Raw genomic sequence first — 14,043 nt, 5'->3', positions numbered from 1 at the left:
GTTTTCAGAAAAGAACACCTCGTCTGGAAATGGACCGGTTGAAAGTTCGTCGGGGAAAATCTTCTGTGAAAAAATCTTTCGCCGTTGTTCCCGGGCCGGCGGTCAAGTGGTGTCCGAAATCGAACGCCTTCCACTGAAGGAAGGTTTTAGTCCGGCGCGGAAGGCACCACTTGACCAAGCCTTACAAGGAAGTTCAGTCCGTCGCGGAGGTTGTTCGATGATCGTCGTGCCTAAGGTCGTGCCTCACCGGAAGTATTCGTTACACTTCAGACGGCTCAACCCATGACCAACCGGAACAGTATGCAAATGCGCAGTCAAATCTGGTGGTGTCAGTGCGTCCACGGCCGCCGGTACCGGTGTCACCGAGATGAGCTTCAAGTTTGGGGAAGAAAGATCAACAGCAGCAGAGTGCGGAAAAGTAGATCGTCAAATCGGTAAGTTCGATCAAATTAGCTTAGAACTTTTAAATTACCGTCTTTTTTCATTTCTTTGCAGTCATCGGAAGCATCTCAAGCCCCTAAACCTACTGAGATCACCTCTTCAGAAACCTGTCTCACGGGGCTGCAGACAGGCAGTCGATGAAAACGCCGGAAACAGCACCGCTGACATTGACCGCTCGATGCCCAACAGCGTGACTACAAAGCCGATGAAGGTTGAAGGACTGCGAAGGCGGCCCTCCGGTGCGGAACGCATCACCTGCTAAGAAGGCAACTTTGGCCACAAAGTTCAGTCTTCACTTCAGCCAGTCGCGGCGGGCGTTTCCGGAACGCTGACCGGCCGTAAAAAGGGCTCTCCTGAAGAAAGCTGTTAAGACGACGAATATAATATAATATAATTTAATTGAAATAAATTTTCAATCTCTGGCTAATTAAATTTTGTAGCATTAAAAAGGCAGACAAATCTCGGGAAAAATCATAAGTTTGCCATATATTTACCAATACATTTACCAAAAACTATAGGTTTCTCATATTTAAATTATATACGGTTTGCTTATGAAAGCAACAATTTATCATATATTACGTCTATAAGGTTATCTTATGGAAAAAAATCCATTGATTGATCCTATAAAATCTATATGGTTTGTGTATGGAAAAAACCTATAAGGTATCCTTATGGCTGGTATGGATTGTTTTGGCTGAGTGTAAGATTCTGTTCTGTTCGTGTCTTTTTACATGCATTTGAGTTCATCGCTTTTATGAATGTGAGTTCATTTTAAATGCTCGTTTGAAAACCTTTTAAAGAAATCGAAAATAACATTTCGCGTAATATTGAATTATTTGCCTACATTTTTGTATGTATGGCAGTGTAAATTGTTTTGCTTGAAATTTGAAATAAAAATTGATGAAAATAGAGTCTGTTGAACTGCTGCATCGGATACAGACGACCCCCAAAACACTGAAGAAAATCGACACCAAAGAGAAATGAGTGCTTTCAAACTCACCACCTGCTCGCGTGAGTTCCTGCATGTTTCTCTCTCTCTTTTTTTCGTACTCTCTTTCGATGGGTGGTGGTGTTTTTTTTGCTATTTTCTTTTGTTTAATTCGTTTGATTGCAAAACAAAACGCACCCAACACACTTTTGTCATCAAAAAAGCAACAACAACATTAAATTTAATTTTAGCAGCCAGGCAGTGTTTCCATCTGTCTGTAAACGTTGGAATTTTTAATGCCTTAAAAAAAATCAAATTATTGAGACAAATTTTAAAATTAATCTCATAAATAAATTGGCGATTTTTGGCGTATTGAAATTAGGGAATAATAAAAATTAAATGAATTTCGAAGTTTGGCAACAACACTCACCACATCAGAGTCTCTCTTCTCTCTCAAAGTTGTGTTTGTTTCTGATTCCTCTCTGAGTGATGTTTTCGTCGACGGACTTGGTTTGTGCGATCGTGTTCGTGCCCAGCTCAGAGCTTCAGTGCAGTGAAGAAACGCAACGAGTGCTGAAGGAAGAGCCAACTTTTCAGCTGTTTTCGTGTTCACCTTGATGTGGTGGTGAAGCAATATTCCTCCTCCTCCTCCTCCGTAAGAAGAAAAAAAAAATACTGGCAACTCACGAAAGAGGGAATCCTGGTGGATAGTCGCTGATCAAAGTTGGCCACCAAGAGTTGGTGTCCGTTTTGCGTGAAGGTTCCAGGCGCTGTCCCCCATCGGAAACTCGGTAAGTGTCCCCTCCCCGCCCGTCCGGAATCCGCCTTCTACGCAGCAAGTTGATTTTGTGCGTGAAACGCAGTTTTTTCCCCGATTTTCGAAAAGTTTGTGGGTTTTTTTTTTCCTCTTTATGTATTTTTCTTTTGCCATCCTCTCTCGTAACTCGACGACTCGAACAAAGACCACAGCTGGGGGAGAAAGAGAGCGCACACCGAAGAGCAAAATTGCCCAGCAGAGTGAGCGAGAGGGGAGAAGTTTATATTTTTCTGACAGGCTGCACTGCCTCTGCTGGTGGTGTGTTGTTGATGTTGGGTGGGTTGGTTCGTGGAGGGAGGAGGTGGTGGAAGAAGGGGGGTTGGCAAAAAAGTGAGGGGAAAAAAGCAGTGTTGTCAGAGTTCGGAGATGATTTGACAAGAGCTAAAAGACGTGATAAATGTTGATGTCGGCATGATTTTAAACTGAAGTTAGCGAAAAGGGGCGGAGTCTAAAACTACAGAAGGAGGCGTGGCGATTTGTGACCTATAAAAGTGACAGCTGTTCGCGGTCGTTCAATATTTCGTAGTGATCTTCCGAGCGTGATGGATCAAATATTCGAACTCACAGATCATTACTTACTGAAGAAACAAACATATTTAGATATTTTTGACATTTAAATCATTTGTATTATTAATCAATATCAATTAAATTTTGTAATTGATATTTTTTCAATGTTTATTGTTTATTATTTTTATTTAAAGGCTTTGTAGCCAAAACGTTGTAAATTCTGTCTTACAAGCAGAAGTTTTAGAGATCAAGTCCCGGTCGGTACCATTAAAATGTAAAATTAGGAAGGTTTCGCGCTATTGAAAATTTACTTCGGAAATACGCGTCTATGCCTGATTCACGTGAAGAGATTGGAATTCTAAATTATAGATTGAGGATCCTTCTGGTGCTCGCTTCTATGTTCAGGCGTGGTCAAACAATGCCCAACGACCTCGGCTGCCAGGTTCTTTACCATTCCGGAATGGGTCGATGGAAGCAGCACCTAAAATCTTTTTAACGAGTTCAAAATATTGAAGATCTGATAACCCTATCAAAAGTTCTAAGCACTTAAGTGTTATTTATGCACCTTTTGGAGGCTGGATATAAGATATTTTGGTGAAAACGTTGTCCAGATCTATCATGCGACGCATCTTTGGATATGTAATCAAAATACCTTTCCAACGAGCCCAAAAGATTGGAGATCTGACAACCCTTTTTTTCAGAAGTTTTAAGCACATAAGTGCCCTGGATTATGAAGATCTGACTACCTAAACTGATAGCATGAATAATGAGTCAAATTGATAGAACACTAAAAATCCACTCTTTTGTGTCTATTTTATATAGCATTAACCTCTAAATGTGAGCAAGTTGAACGGTGCGCGTCGCGGTCATCCTGGCCATTACCTTTACCTACTAACAAAATCCCAAGTAGAAGTAGTTTTTCCGGCACACGTGGGGTATGGATATCGTATAGAACCCACCCTTGGTAGCAACCTGTGCTAACTAACATTCCCGTCCCAATCCCCCGAGATCTACAAACTGACATGGCGGGCGCCGTTGGTGGCCAACGACTATTACCTATTTGCTCCAGATCTAGTTTTGATGATCTTGATGTTTTATCTTTTCAGCGCATTCATAGATGCTGTTGATAAGGGAAACACCATTAGATCGTTGAAGCGTATGACCGGTTGTATTGATAGGACATTACGATCCTGTTCAGCAACGGAGAAGGACAACCATGGGTGGTCTCTCATGCTCATGCTCATGCTCATTAACCTCTAAATGTGAGCAAGGCTCCAACCACCTAAAAAAATGCCGATTTCATTTGATGATTTGTTTATAAAAATAGTTTTACAACACATACATAAAGTTTGTTTTTATTTCATTTATTAGTTAAATATTCAAGCAAAATGCTTTAGTAACACAATTATCCCACTTTTTACCTTATACCAAACAAGCATTACCCGACAAACTTCGTTTTGCCTTCTTCTCGTTTGTTGACGTTTTTAGCTTTTTTGCCTGTTCAGCCCCTGTGTGATCAAAATTTGATTTTACGTAACTTTTCCCATACAATCAAAATAATATAGATATTTGACATGTTAATTTCAAAATAATATAGATATTTGACATGTTGTAATTTGTTTAGGTAATTGTGTTCATTTTGGTAATCAACTTGGTAATTTAGGTCATTTTTACCTTGATAGCTTAGGTAATTTTTATTATTTTAGTAATTTTGTTTATTTTGGTCATTTTGGTAACTCTAGCTAATTTTGGTCATTTGGGTTATTTTCTCGGTTATTTTGATCATTTTTGTCATTTTGGTAAATTTTGTCATTTTGATACTTTATGTCAAATGGGTAACTTTTTTTCAGTTTTGTCAAATAGGTAATTTTGATCATTTTGGTTATTTCAATCAAATTGATCATTTTGATCATTTTCTTCAAATTTGTCAAATAGGTCATTTTAAACAATTTGGTATTTTTTTTATTTTTTGAAATTTCTGTCATATTGGTCAATTTGGTTGTTTTAATCAAATTGGTCATTTTGTTGATTTTGTCCATTTTGCCAATTTTGATTATTTTGGTTGTTTTAGTCAAATTGGTAATTTTGATCATTTTGGTTATTTTGGTCATGATGGTCAAATTGACCAAATATGTAATTTTGATCATTTTGTTAATCATGGCAATTTTGGTCATATTGGTCATTTTGGCAACTTTGGTCAAATTGGTAATTTTGATCATTTTGATTATTTTGGTCAAAAAGAAAATTTGATCATTTTGGTTGTTTTAGTCAAATTGGTCATTTTGATCAATTTGGTCATTTTGATCATTTTGTTATTCATGGCAATTTTGGTCATATTGGTCATTTTGGCAAGTTTTGGCAAAAGGTCATTTTGATCATTTTGATCAAATAGGTCATTTTGATCAATTTGGTCATTTTAATCATTTTGGTTATTTAAGTTAAATGAGTCATTTTGATCATTTTGTTGATTTTGGTCATTTTGGCCATTTTGGCCATTTTGGTATTTTTTGTCAAAAAGGTCATTTTGATCGATTTAGTCATTTTGATCATTTTGGTCACTTTGGTCAAATTCGTAATTTTGAGCATTTTGGTCAATTTGGTCATTTTGATATTTTTTGTCAATTTGATTATTTTGATCATTTTGGTCATTTTAATCAGTTTTGTCAAATAGGTCATTTTGATCGATTTAGTCATTTTGATCATTTTGGTTGTTTTAGTCAAATTGGCCATTTTGATCATTTTGACCATTTTGGTCAATTTTGGTAACTTTTTGATATTTTTGATCATTTTGGCCATTTTGATCATTTGAATCAGTTTTGTCGAATAGGGCATTTTGAACATGTTGGTTGTTTTAGTCAAATTGGCAACTTGAAAATTTTGTCCATTCTGATCAATTTGGTCAAATGGATCATTTTTGACAAATTGATAATTTTGAAAATTTTGGTTGTTTTGGTCTAGTAGGCAATTTTGATCATTTTAATAATTTTGGTTATTTTTGTTATTCTGGTAATTTTCGGAAAAGCCTCTTTGAGTTTGAAATTAGTGAAAAGTAATTTGCGCTTATTTTTTTATTTTTGCAAGTTTCTGCTCGAACCTAGGAGTCCGAAAGCATGAATGGAAAGAGCACCCAAACAATTTTTTTACTCTAAGGTAGCTTCCACCTCAGGGAGTTCGAGTGCGTCGATGGTCGAGTGCGGTTCGATTTTCTCGTGCGCGTGTTTTGAGTAGTGTTTTTTTGTCGATTTTCCCGGAACTTTTGCCTGGTCGACTCGGAGGTTTCCTGGAGTTTTGTTGCGTACGGGGTATCACCGGTTTTCGGCCTGATACGGCGTGAAATCCGCTTTTTCGTCGAGATTTTTCTTATCGGAGTCGGCCTCGTGTTTGTGAAGTGTTTTGCGAGTGTGTTGGTGGAATGCGGTTGGCCGGAAGGAATGAGCAGGGCCACAGTGCCGGAGTGTTTTCGGTTTGGTGCCCAATCGTCCGGGAAGAGGGGCCTGGGTTCCCTGAACCTGGACAGGGTGCGGTGGAGGCGGGGTTGGAAAGGGCAGCGGCGATGGACGGGGCACGGGCTTTTTGCTTGTGTGTGTGTCGTTGGCATGGTGTGCTCGCCGCTGTGAATCGTGCTGCCACCGTCAAAGCAGCCTTTGCCTTCCAAAGAGATGGATTCTGCTGTTGGTGTTTGACAGCTAAGAGGGTATTTTTCATAAGGGAGTAATCGGTACTTACAGACTTTTAAAAAGCTGCAGACTTTTACATTTTGGCAGAGAAAGGAAAAAAATCTTTTGTGTGTACAGCAATCGAAGTCTGTATTTGCTTTGCAATATGAACTAAATCGGTAGTGTTGGTCGTGCGAAGGAAGAGCTCTAGGAGCAAGTTTTTAATTATATCCCGAAAGCGTCATGGATGGAAGTTAACATTAGCAATGCAGTGTATCCTTTTCAAAGATTGGTTTCAATATTTCTATCAAAATTGTTCCTTTTATTTTTCTTTAGTTCTTATCTATCTACCTCTTAGAAACCTTTTCTCCCCTTTTGCCCATCAAACATTCTAATCGTCTTTGAGATGTTTACTTTAACATAATCTATACCACCCTGCTACTGTCCTTTAACTGTCCGTCCTTTCTCATTTCATTAATATAAGTTTTGAATATTTCAGCAAGGTATGAAGGTAAATAATTATATAACAAATGATAAATGATAAAAATTATTAATGATATTATATAATTACACTTCACACCCTCCACAACACCAATGCGACTATAAATCGGAGCGTTTGGTACAGTATATCCACGCATCCTTCCACCCCTGTAGATTCTGTGAAATGTGATCCGTTCTCAGAATCCTCTCTGCGGTAAACACAACGCAGTAGGGCTGGCCGCTTTAATTTTTGTAATACATTTTCGGGTGTTCTCGAATGTACTGCAATTATTAATAATGACAAGAAAAGTGCTTGGGGCGTTATCTAATCACAAGACTTTCCAGCATGCTTTCATCGGACTGGCTGCGTTTGTGTTAGATTAGATTATATTAGATTATTTTTGTTATTCTGGTAATTTTCGACATATCAGTAATTTTTCTGATTTTGGTCATTTTGATTATTTTGGACTTTGGTCAACCATTAGGAATTTGCTATTTTTTTTGTCTAAAGTGTGAAATCCGAGCCATATTTTTAAAACATTATTTTCCAGTTCTTGAAGATTTTTCAAAAGTATTTTGAACAATTATTTAAATAAATTTTACGCATTTTTTCTTCAGCGCTTCTTTTGTGGGTGTCAATTCAATTCGTTTTTATTTGTGAATAATCAAGTTGCAATGAGTTCATTTAGCTACATAACAGAGTTTTGGTGTTCCTTTCAGCTGTGTAGTTACTTGTAGTTATGGGATAGACAAGAGTAATTTTGTGGGTTTCTTTCACTATTTTAAGGCTCTAAAATGTTTTATCCCAGTCGGCCTTGTTTGTTTTAGAAAAATATCAAAATCTCGATTCAGACTGCATCAACCACGAAATGGTTTTCTACAAATTGTTTGTAGAGTTTTATTTGAAAAGGTCCTATTACAAAAAAGGATAGCCGATAAACTACTACTGGAGAATGAAAGGGTTAATTAAAAATCGTAATAAGTATTGGATGATCGATTTGAACTTACATTTTTATAGTTTTTAAAAGTCGAATAATTTTGATTTGTTTTTGGCTAATGCGGTATACGCACTTCGGAAGGAACCGGTCAAGAAAAAAATCAAATGGGCAGCAGCGGCAGCGCAAGCAAGTCAGAGAGGGTTATCGTGATTAAAGAGTTTCATTCCGATTTTTTCAATGCATTTCTTTCAAATTGGCATCCCTGCATCGTATCTCCCACATCTGATCCCGTCGAACTGCTGGCTGGTCAGTTTGCCTAGCCCAAGCGATTTGTGTTTTCGGATGCGCAGAAGGAAGGAAAACACACACACAGTGTGTCGTCGTTTATATCAGAGGAGGAAACCCATCGTCGTCGTTTGTGCGTGTTTTGGTAACTTTGTCAACTTTAACAACAACATCAGACTGTTGGGAGGGAAACAATCAGAGAGAGTTTTGAGAGCGAGAGCTGAAATTTTGAAAGCGAGAGAGAGGAAAACCTTGGAAAGAGTAAGAGCGGGAGAGTTTACACAAAAACACACAAGAGAGAGCTAATAACTCTTAGCATAGATATGCTGGCACAATAACAACAACATAGCAGCTTCGAGGCAGCATAGAAACAAAGTCCAGTTTTGGTATTATTATTTTTTTCTGCTCCTGAGCAAACACAATCAGGTATAGAGTGTCGAGCTCCATTCAGCTGAGCGAGTTGTTGCTGATCAGAGCGCGCTGTCAAAAAGGAGCCAATCCGAACTGCTCGAGGAGGTGGTGATATTAAGTGCGTTGATTAAACTGCACAGGTTACATCAGGTTCGCTTCGACGACGACGACCCACAGATTACTTAATCTGGCAGTGGCTTCGAGAGCTTGTGTGTTGTTATTTTTGAGTTTGGCGTTTTCGAACCGTGAGTGAACGTGCCAATTTTTGCGTCTCGACTATCGATTCTTGGGAGAATCGCGAGCAAACAAGCTAAATAGCTCAGCAGAACTCTAGAAATGGTGTCACTCGACTTCGACCAGTTCTAATCGAGTTAATGTTTAATGAAAAAGTGCTCCAGTTTTTTTCTCCTCCTTCTTTATGTCTGCTAGCTGTGCTAGGAAATGGGATGGCAGTGCGCGCGGGATTTTCTTTGTTTTTCCTGGAGTCCTTGTTTTGGGGGGGAAGTGCCTTCTTTAGCGGGCTTTGCTCCTGCTCCAGGAAAAAAAACGAAAAAAAGAAGGAAAACTGGGACTTTCTTTGTTGGCTGCGAAGCAGTCGCGTGAAGTGGCTTTGTGGGGTTTAGCTTTGAGGAGGTTGTTTGATGTCTGGGTTGTTTTTGGAATGCAATTACAATTTCTTTTTTTTTTTTTGAAGATTTAATCTTCCTATCATCATATCATCATTTTATAAAAGAAACATATAATTTTACTAATCTGAATTTAAAAAGAACTTTCAGATCGAGCCAACCCGGAAAGGACAACACCACACCAATACGATTGAGGACATCCGGAAGGCGCACATAAACCAAGCAGTCAACCACCCGCCAGTAGGTCAGTTTCGGGGACGAGAATCTCCCTTGAATCGCCTAGTAGTAATGCCGAACCTGAGTGATGAGTAGTCAGTACCTTTGAGTTAAAACTCAAACCGGAAGCACCATGAAAACGAGATACCAGATTCTTATAGTCAATAGCTGAAAAGCTTTTTGACGAAAATACACAAACCACACATACTGAACGAGAAATACGAGGTTTGTGATGATTCTTATAGTCGCCGTGTCGAATCTCCCTTGAATCGCCTACACTCAACCCCCGGTGGTTGGTCACTTTTTGGTTTGACACTTTTTTAGTTTGTACCCCGTTGGTTGGTCAAAGTCAAACTAAAAAGTGACGAACTGTCACTTTTTACACGGCGCTCACGCACACTATCAAAACAAACGTTTGATAGTGAGTGTGAACTCCGTGTAAAAGGGGTGTCAAACTAAAAAGTGACCCCGTTCGTTTGACAACAGTTGGTGTCAAACCACCGGGGTTTGAGTGTAGTAGTAATGCCGATCCTGAGTGATGAGTAGTCAGTACGTTTGAGCTAAAACCCAAATCGTAAGCACCATGAAAACGAGGAACCAGATTCTTATAGTCAATAGCTGGAAACGCTGTTTGACGAAAATATACAAACCACCCATGCTGGACGAGAAATACGAGGTTTTTGGTGATTTTTATAGTCAGTAGCTACCAAGCTTACGAATGCTGAAGTGAACCTCCGTTGAGAGTTCCGTACGTTGAAAGAGATACACAAGAAACCAATGCTGAACCTCTGTTAAGAATTCCGTACATTGACGGAGATACACAAGAAACCAATGCTGAAGTGAACCTCTGTTAAGAATTTCGCAAATTGACGGAGATACACAAGAAACGGATGCTGAAGTGAACCTCTGTTAAGAATTCCGTACATTGACGGAAATAAACAAGAAACGGATGCTGAAGAGAACCTCTGTTAAAAAATTCGCAAATTGACACAAGAAACGGATGCTGAAGTGAACCTCTATTAAGAATTCCGTACATAGACGGAGATACACAAGAAAAGGATGCTAAAGTAAACCTCTGTTAAGAATTCCGTACATTGACGGAGATACACAAGAAATGAATGCTGAAGTGAACCTCTATTAAGAATTCCGTACATTGACAAAAGAATGCTGAAGTGAACCTCTGTAAAATTTTCAGTTGAATTTTGTACCATTTTCGTGAACGATATTTTAAATAAGGATAAGGACGATTAATGGAATCATTTTCCCCTTTCCAGAGAGTAACAACCGCTTCCACCGCCACTAGAGTCCACGCGCGGTGTGCCACGATGTCCTCCCCTAGCGCCGGCAAGCGTCGGATGGACACGGACGTGATCAAGCTGATCGAGAGCAAGCACGAGGTGACCATCCTCGGTGGACTAAACGAGTTCTGCGTCAAGTTCTTCGGCCCGCGGGGGACACCGTACGAGGGCGGCGTGTGGAAGGTTCGCGTGCACCTGCCCGAGCACTACCCGTTCAAGTCGCCGAGCATCGGCTTCATGAACAAGATCTACCACCCGAACATCGACGAGGTGTCCGGCACCGTCTGTCTGGACGTGATCAACCAGGCGTGGACGGCGCTGTACGACCTGTCCAACATCTTCGAGTCGTTCTTGCCGCAACTGCTGACCTACCCGAACCCGGTGGATCCGCTGAACGGGGATGCCGCGGCCATGTATCTGCACAAGCCCGAGGAGTACAAGAAGAAGGTCGCGGACTACGTGCGGCGGTACGCCACGGAGGAAGCGCTGCGCGACCAGGAACCGACCGAGAGCTCCGACAGCGAGTCCAGCATGTCCGATTTCAGCGAGGACGAAGCCCAGGACATGGAGTTATAACAACGGCTAGCCTCGATACTAACCTATTATTATTAAAGCAAATGGGTGGGCGGAAGGAGAACGAAGGCCGAGTTGTGTACCGGTGAGAAATGAAATCTTTTTATTAAATTAAATGTTTACACGTAGACTAACACTCACAACACACACTTACACTGACACCAGAACACGAAAACAATAGTAATGATATCGATGAAGAGAGAGAGAGAGCAACTTACCAAAACCATCCATAATTGTGTCAACAGAAGAGGAAGCTACGCTCGAACCCTAAATGATGGATTTAAGCAGAATAAATAGGAAATCCCGAGCTCTCACAAACAAATTTGTGAGCGAAGAAGTTTAACTGTGCGTTCGATCTTGAAAATTCACACTCACACACCAACAAAACCAACCAACAACTATCTATTAACAATTGTAGGTTAAAAGCGTTCGTCTAACGTCTCTCCTTAAACATTGAGCAAAAGAAAAAAAAAGATGGAAATATCCACAATGAGTAAGTCATGTGTAAATCGTTTTAGCACACATTTGTTTTTAATTTTAGTTCTGCGTTCTGCACCCCCTCTCCGTTTCTCACGCGTTAACAGTTAGTCGATTTCTCGTAAATATTCGCAATTTTTCAGCTAGATTTATTATTTACACCTTGTTTTTGCGTTAACTCGTTGCAATGTTTCAAGCGATCGGCCTCACACAATCTCTCTAAATATGTTTTTTTTAATTTTTATTAACTTTTGCAATAGATTTTAAACTTTACACACTCTCGTCTTACATTTGAAATTTTCAACATTTCTGCGTTTGTTTGGATGCCAGATGGTGCGCCGCCGTCGGCGGTGCCAGGAGAAGATTGTTTACTAATGATTAATTATTATTATTGATAATATAATAGTAGGAAGTAAACGTAATTATTACAATTAATGAGTAATATGATGCTAAAACAAAACAGTTTGGGGAAACGTAACGAAAAGAAAGTAACACAAAAAAATAGAAAATTGGTAAACAAAGCAAAAAAAAGTACTGTAATGGTAAAGAAAACAAACCGTAGTGCGTAAGTGATGTTTGTAATTTCGATGATTGAGAGAAAACAAAAACAATATTCTTTGATGAAACAAAAGTGACAAGAAAAGTAAGCAAAAATCGCATATATTTAAACATATTAATAAAACTGTGAATGGAAATTGAGTCAGGTCCAGCTAAGTTGGATGACGGCCCTGAATAGTTTCAGACCTCATAAAATATTCTAACAATCTTTTCTTTTCCAGGAACACTGAGTTGGCGACGATCCAACCAGACGTCAGATGACAGTTGCGCAGTCTTTTTTAAATCGCTTAGTAGTAATATCGACCCTGAGTGATGAGTAGTCAGTAAAATTGTTGCCGAGCTGGTTCCCGACTGGAACTTCCGGCATCCGGAGAATAGTGAGCCATTCCAGAAGGAGTTAAGAATGGACGTGTCCGAGTTTCCCTTGAATCGCCTAGTAGTAATGCCGACCTTGAGTGATGAGTCGTCACCCCACCCTCACGGTTGTGATTCCATATCTGTCCCGAAGACTGATAACGCTCTGAACGTGGTGGAACCCGCCAACCACCTCGCAGTCGAGCTAAGAACGTTGACACGTCGCGTTCACAGGACAACTTCAAGCAGCCAGTCAGAAAAAGTTACAACAGATCATGAGAGGACACCGAACGGACAAGGTTGCGAGGTTACTGGCGGGATTGCTCTCGGTAGTAGTAGTTGCAGTTGAAGCCGAGCACGACCATGAGCCCCGAATCGTGGGCGGTTTTCCAGCGCTGCAAGCCACTACCAGGCATCAGGTAGTTTGTCAACATTGGGAAACCTGCCGCGAAATCATCAAACACTCGACGAGTGTCGTTATCTCGCTTGTTCAGCGCGCGACATCGATATAAACCCATCAATCGAGTGTGCCGATAAAGGTTCTGAATCACGCGGTTCCATCTCTCTTTCTCTGTAGGTGTCCATTCGGCGCCGCTCCAGCGACGAGTCCGTCTTCGGCGCCGGCCACATCTGCGGCGGGAGTCTCATCGACAGCCGAACGGTGCTGACGGCGGCGCACTGTCTGGTGGACTCGCTAGACAAGAAGCGACCCGCGGGGTATTTTCGGGTAGTTGGCGGGGGCGTCAACCGGTATGAGCGGAGCGCCGGGACCGTGGTTCGGACGGTGAGCCGCGTTGGAGTCCATGAGCGGTACAACGCGAAGAACTTTGACAACGACGTTGGGCTGTTGATTGTGAGTTGGAAGCTGAGGTTGGTTCAGTTGGTCTTGAACGCGACTATTCCGTTACAGCTTAACGAACCGGTTCCGGAGACGCATCCAGCGCTGAAACCGATCGCTATGGCAACGAAAACGCCGACCTCGTTGACTTCTTGTCAAACTAGCGGTTGGGGATCGACTCAGTACGTAAGTGACCCTGAAACATCCAAGAGAGAGACCGTTGAAGCTAAAAATTCCCAACAGGGCGTACCTCAGGGAACCGCCGAGCTACGAGCCGTCAACGTGACCGTTCAGCCAACAACGCAATGCAACGGGTCGTACAGCTACCATGGCTCGCTGCGGCCGGGAATGCTGTGCGCTGGAGATTTCCGCGGAGGTCAGGACGCCTGCCAGGGAGATTCCGGCGGACCGCTGGTTTGCGGCGGAACGCTCGCGGGTGTCGTGTCCCACGGGTACAAGTGTGCCGAGCCCAGGTTTCCCGGGATCTACGCCGATGTGGCGTACTACCGGGACTGGATCGCGAGGAATGGAGCTGGAAGGCGAGCATCCGCTGTCAGCGTTTTCATCTGCTTCTTCGTTATTTTGATTAAACTGTGATATTTTGACGTTTACTCACCTGTTATCTATCGCCTTGTATCAC

At 41.2% G+C, this 14,043-nt stretch overlaps 3 protein-coding genes across 6 annotated transcripts; all 3 read left to right on the top strand.

The window, feature by feature from the left end:
• The first annotated feature begins 282 nt into the window (after positions 1-282).
• LOC119771117 lies at positions 283-703 on the top strand. The gene is made up of 2 exons (XM_038266515.1): positions 283-434; positions 496-703. The coding sequence occupies exons 1-2, from the start codon at positions 283-285 to the stop codon at positions 701-703; spliced, it is 360 nt and encodes a 119-aa protein (XP_038122443.1).
• Positions 704-1,862: 1,159 nt separating this feature from the next.
• On the top strand, positions 1,863-12,184 carry LOC6048187 (ubiquitin-conjugating enzyme E2 H). 4 transcript variants are annotated; one of them, XM_038251946.1, is made up of 3 exons: positions 1,863-2,160; positions 9,240-9,333; positions 10,580-12,184. In XM_038251946.1, the coding sequence occupies exon 3, from the start codon at positions 10,631-10,633 to the stop codon at positions 11,177-11,179; it is 549 nt and encodes a 182-aa protein (XP_038107874.1). In that variant the 5' UTR covers positions 1,863-2,160; positions 9,240-9,333; positions 10,580-10,630; the 3' UTR covers positions 11,180-12,184. The 4 variants fall into 4 exon arrangements, with proteins under 4 accessions (XP_038107874.1, XP_038107860.1, XP_038107866.1 ...); XM_038251932.1 differs by having other exon boundaries at positions 9,231-9,333; XM_038251938.1 differs by lacking the exon at positions 9,240-9,333 and having other exon boundaries at positions 1,864-2,160.
• Positions 12,185-12,508: 324 nt separating this feature from the next.
• LOC6048186 (trypsin alpha-3) lies at positions 12,509-14,014 on the top strand. Its single transcript, XM_001865105.2, has 4 exons — positions 12,509-12,984; positions 13,143-13,418; positions 13,476-13,589; positions 13,647-14,014. The coding sequence occupies exons 1-4, from the start codon at positions 12,841-12,843 to the stop codon at positions 13,998-14,000; spliced, it is 888 nt and encodes a 295-aa protein (XP_001865140.2). The 5' UTR covers positions 12,509-12,840; the 3' UTR covers positions 14,001-14,014.
• Positions 14,015-14,043: the final 29 nt, after the last annotated feature.

The sequence above is a fragment of the Culex quinquefasciatus genome, chromosome 1 (assembly GCF_015732765.1).
Source record: "Culex quinquefasciatus strain JHB chromosome 1, VPISU_Cqui_1.0_pri_paternal, whole genome shotgun sequence".
Classification (NCBI taxonomy): domain Eukaryota; kingdom Metazoa; phylum Arthropoda; class Insecta; order Diptera; family Culicidae; genus Culex; species Culex quinquefasciatus.
This window is presented reverse-complemented; position numbering and strand designations above follow the sequence as displayed.

What these genes read in the sequence shown, in the direction of transcription:
- LOC119771117 (XM_038266515.1), top strand. Translation starts at nt 283, where the DNA reads ATGACCAACCGGAACAGTATGCAAATGCGCAGTCAAATCTGGTGGTGT. An exon ending in AAAAGTAGATCGTCAAATCG is followed by an intron (nt 435 to 495) that starts GTAAGTTCGATC and finishes ATTTCTTTGCAG; the next exon opens with TCATCGGAAGCATCTCAAGC.
- LOC6048187 (XM_038251946.1), top strand. Translation starts at nt 10,631, where the DNA reads ATGTCCTCCCCTAGCGCCGGCAAGCGTCGGATGGACACGGACGTGATC.
- LOC6048186 (XM_001865105.2), top strand. Translation starts at nt 12,841, where the DNA reads ATGAGAGGACACCGAACGGACAAGGTTGCGAGGTTACTGGCGGGATTG. An exon ending in AAGCCACTACCAGGCATCAG is followed by an intron (nt 12,985 to 13,142) that starts GTAGTTTGTCAA and finishes CTTTCTCTGTAG; the next exon opens with GTGTCCATTCGGCGCCGCTC. An exon ending in ACGACGTTGGGCTGTTGATT is followed by an intron (nt 13,419 to 13,475) that starts GTGAGTTGGAAG and finishes ATTCCGTTACAG; the next exon opens with CTTAACGAACCGGTTCCGGA.